Source organism: Corvus brachyrhynchos, unplaced genomic scaffold (assembly GCF_000691975.1).
Source record: "Corvus brachyrhynchos isolate BGI_N302 unplaced genomic scaffold, ASM69197v1 scaffold47, whole genome shotgun sequence".
Classification (NCBI taxonomy): domain Eukaryota; kingdom Metazoa; phylum Chordata; class Aves; order Passeriformes; family Corvidae; genus Corvus; species Corvus brachyrhynchos.
The window spans coordinates 1,427,020-1,429,400 of NW_008239292.1; the positions used below are offsets into that span (position 1 = coordinate 1,427,020).

The 2,381-nt window shown below is 55.6% G+C and overlaps 1 protein-coding gene across 1 annotated transcript in view; it reads right to left on the minus strand.

The window, feature by feature from the left end:
* SNX11 (sorting nexin 11) overlaps window positions 1–2,373 on the minus strand; it is a 7,054-nt gene extending 4,681 nt beyond the window's left edge. The window contains exons 1-3 of the mRNA XM_017740506.1: window positions 2,026–2,373; window positions 1,763–1,849; window positions 786–886 (exon numbers count right to left, since the gene is read on the minus strand). Of these exons, the coding sequence (XP_017595995.1) occupies window positions 786–886; window positions 1,763–1,849; window positions 2,026–2,046 (209 nt within the window). The 5' untranslated portion in view covers window positions 2,047–2,373. The remainder of the gene's footprint in view (window positions 1–785; window positions 887–1,762; window positions 1,850–2,025) is intronic.
* Window positions 2,374–2,381: the final 8 nt, after the last annotated feature.

Consider the following 2,381-nt stretch of genomic DNA (forward strand, 5'->3'; position numbering starts at 1 on the left):
ATTTTGGGGGGGAAAGTGGGATTTTGGGGGGGGAAAGTGGGATTTTGGGAAAGGGGAGAGAGTGGGATTTTGGGAAAGGGGAGAGAGTGGGATTTTGGGAAAGGGGGGAAAGTGGGATTTTGGGGGGAAAAGAAAAGGGGATTTTGGAGGGAGAAAGAGGGGGATTTGTGAGGGAAAAAGTGGGATTTTGGGAACGGGGAGAGAGTAGGATTTTAGGGGGAGAAAGTGGGATTTTGGGGGGAAAAAAAAAGGGGAATTTGGGGGGGAAGAAAGAGAGGATTTTGTGAGGGAAAAAGTGGGATTTCGGGAACGGGGAGAGAGTAGGATTTTAGGGGGAGAAAGTGGGATTTTGGGGGGAAAAAAAAAGGGGAATTTGGGGGGGAAGAAAGAGAGGATTTTGTGAGGGAAAAAGTGGGATTTCGGGAACGGGGAGAGAGTAGGATTTTAGGGGGAGAAAGTGGGATTTTGGGGGGAAAAAAAAAGGGGAATTTGGGGGGGAAGAAAGAGAGGATTTTGTGAGGGAAAAAGTGGGATTTCGGGAACGGGGAGAGAGTAGGATTTTAGGGGGAGAAAGTGGGATTTTGGGGGGAAAAAAAAAGGGGAATTTGGGGGGGAAGAAAGAGAGGATTTTGTGAGGGAAAAAGTGGGATTTCGGGAACGGGGAGAGAGTAGGATTTTAGGGGGAGAAAGTGGGATTTTGGGGGGAAAAAAAAAGGGGAATTTGGGGGGGAAGAAAGAGAGGATTTTGTGAGGGAAAAAGTGGGATTTTGGGGGGGAATGCTTACACCAATCCAGCGTTTTTCTGGAGCTGCCTCCTCAGCCACACGAATTCCCGGTACCGGCGCCGCACACACGAGGTCTTGGCGGTGAAGGCCTTGCTGTTGGTCTGGGAAAATCACCCGGCACGGGAGTTATCCATGGGAATTATCCATGGGAATTCTCCGTGGGAATTCTCCGTGGGAATTCTCCGTGGGAATTCTCCGTGGGAATTCTCCGTGGGAATTCTCCGTGGGAATTCTCCGTGGGAATTCTCCGTGGGAATTCTCCGTGGGAATTCTCCGTGGGAATTCTCCGTGGGAATTCTCCGTGGGAATTCTCCGTGGGAATTCTCCGTGGGAATTCTCCGTGGGAATTCTCCGTGGGAATTCTCCGTGGGAATTCTCCGTGGGAATTCTCCGTGGGAATTCTCCGTGGGATTGAGGGGCTGGATCTGCCTGGATTGAGGATCCAGGATGGGAATTCTCCATGGGATTGAGGGGCAGGATCTCAGTCCCTGAGGGATCCAGGACAGGAATTATCCATGGGAGTTCTCCATGGGATCGAGGGGTTGGATCTGCCTGGATTGAGGATCCAGGATGGGAATTCTCCATGGGAATTCTCCGCGGGATTGAGGGGCAGGATCTCAGTCCCTGCGGGATCCAGGGTGGGAATTCTCCATGGGAATTCTCCACGGGAATTCTCTGCGGGATTGAGGGGCAGGATCTCAGTCCCTGCAGGATCCAGGACGGGAATTCTCCATGGGAATTCTCCATGGGATCGAGGGGCAGGATCTCAGTCCCTGCGGGATCCAGGATGGGAATTCTCCATGGGAATTCTCCGTGGGATCAAGGGGCAGGATCTCAGTCGCCGGCTCTCAGACCCAAACCACGACGGGATCCCGAGGATTCCCCCCTCCACAGCTCGGGATAATTCCACTCCAGAGCCTCTCCCAGCGCCCATCCCAGCCCTGCCGCTCCTTTCCCATGCCCCAGCCCCGGCTCACGTGCAGGAAGATCTTGTAATCCACGTAGGAATTCCAGGAGCCCTCGTTCTGCACGCGGGGATCCTGCACTCGCACCGTGGTCAGCTCCTGCGGGACACCAAAAACGCCGATCCAGCCCCATTCCCGGCTTCTGCAGCTCCCCAGGAACGGCACAGAGCCCTCCGGGCGTTCCCAATGCCATCGGCAGCTCAGCCCCCACCGACCCTTCCCTGCATCCAAACCCGCCCGAATTCCAGCTGGGAATAAACCGGGAATGGCCTCACTTCCTCTCGGTTCTCCAACATCCTAGAGGCAAAGGCCAGCGGGAAACATCTGGGAAAGAAAAGAACAGGGATTTAGGAAGAGAAGCGCTTCAGTGGATTCTGCACCCGCTCAGCGCTGGGATGTGGCCCCTCCAGAGCCGGAAAAACGGGAAGGAATCCCACTGATTCCCGATTTTCCCTGTCGTACTCAGGCACGGCCGCCTGGAAACACCGAGGGGGGAGGGGGGGCGGGAAATTCCTGAAGCTCTTTTGCCTTCACGGGAAGGAAAAGGCTCCTCGGGACAGGGATCGGACACGGAGGGCCGGACCAGCCCCGGCAGCGGAGGCAGGCCGAGCTGCGGGGGGCGAGGGGGGGG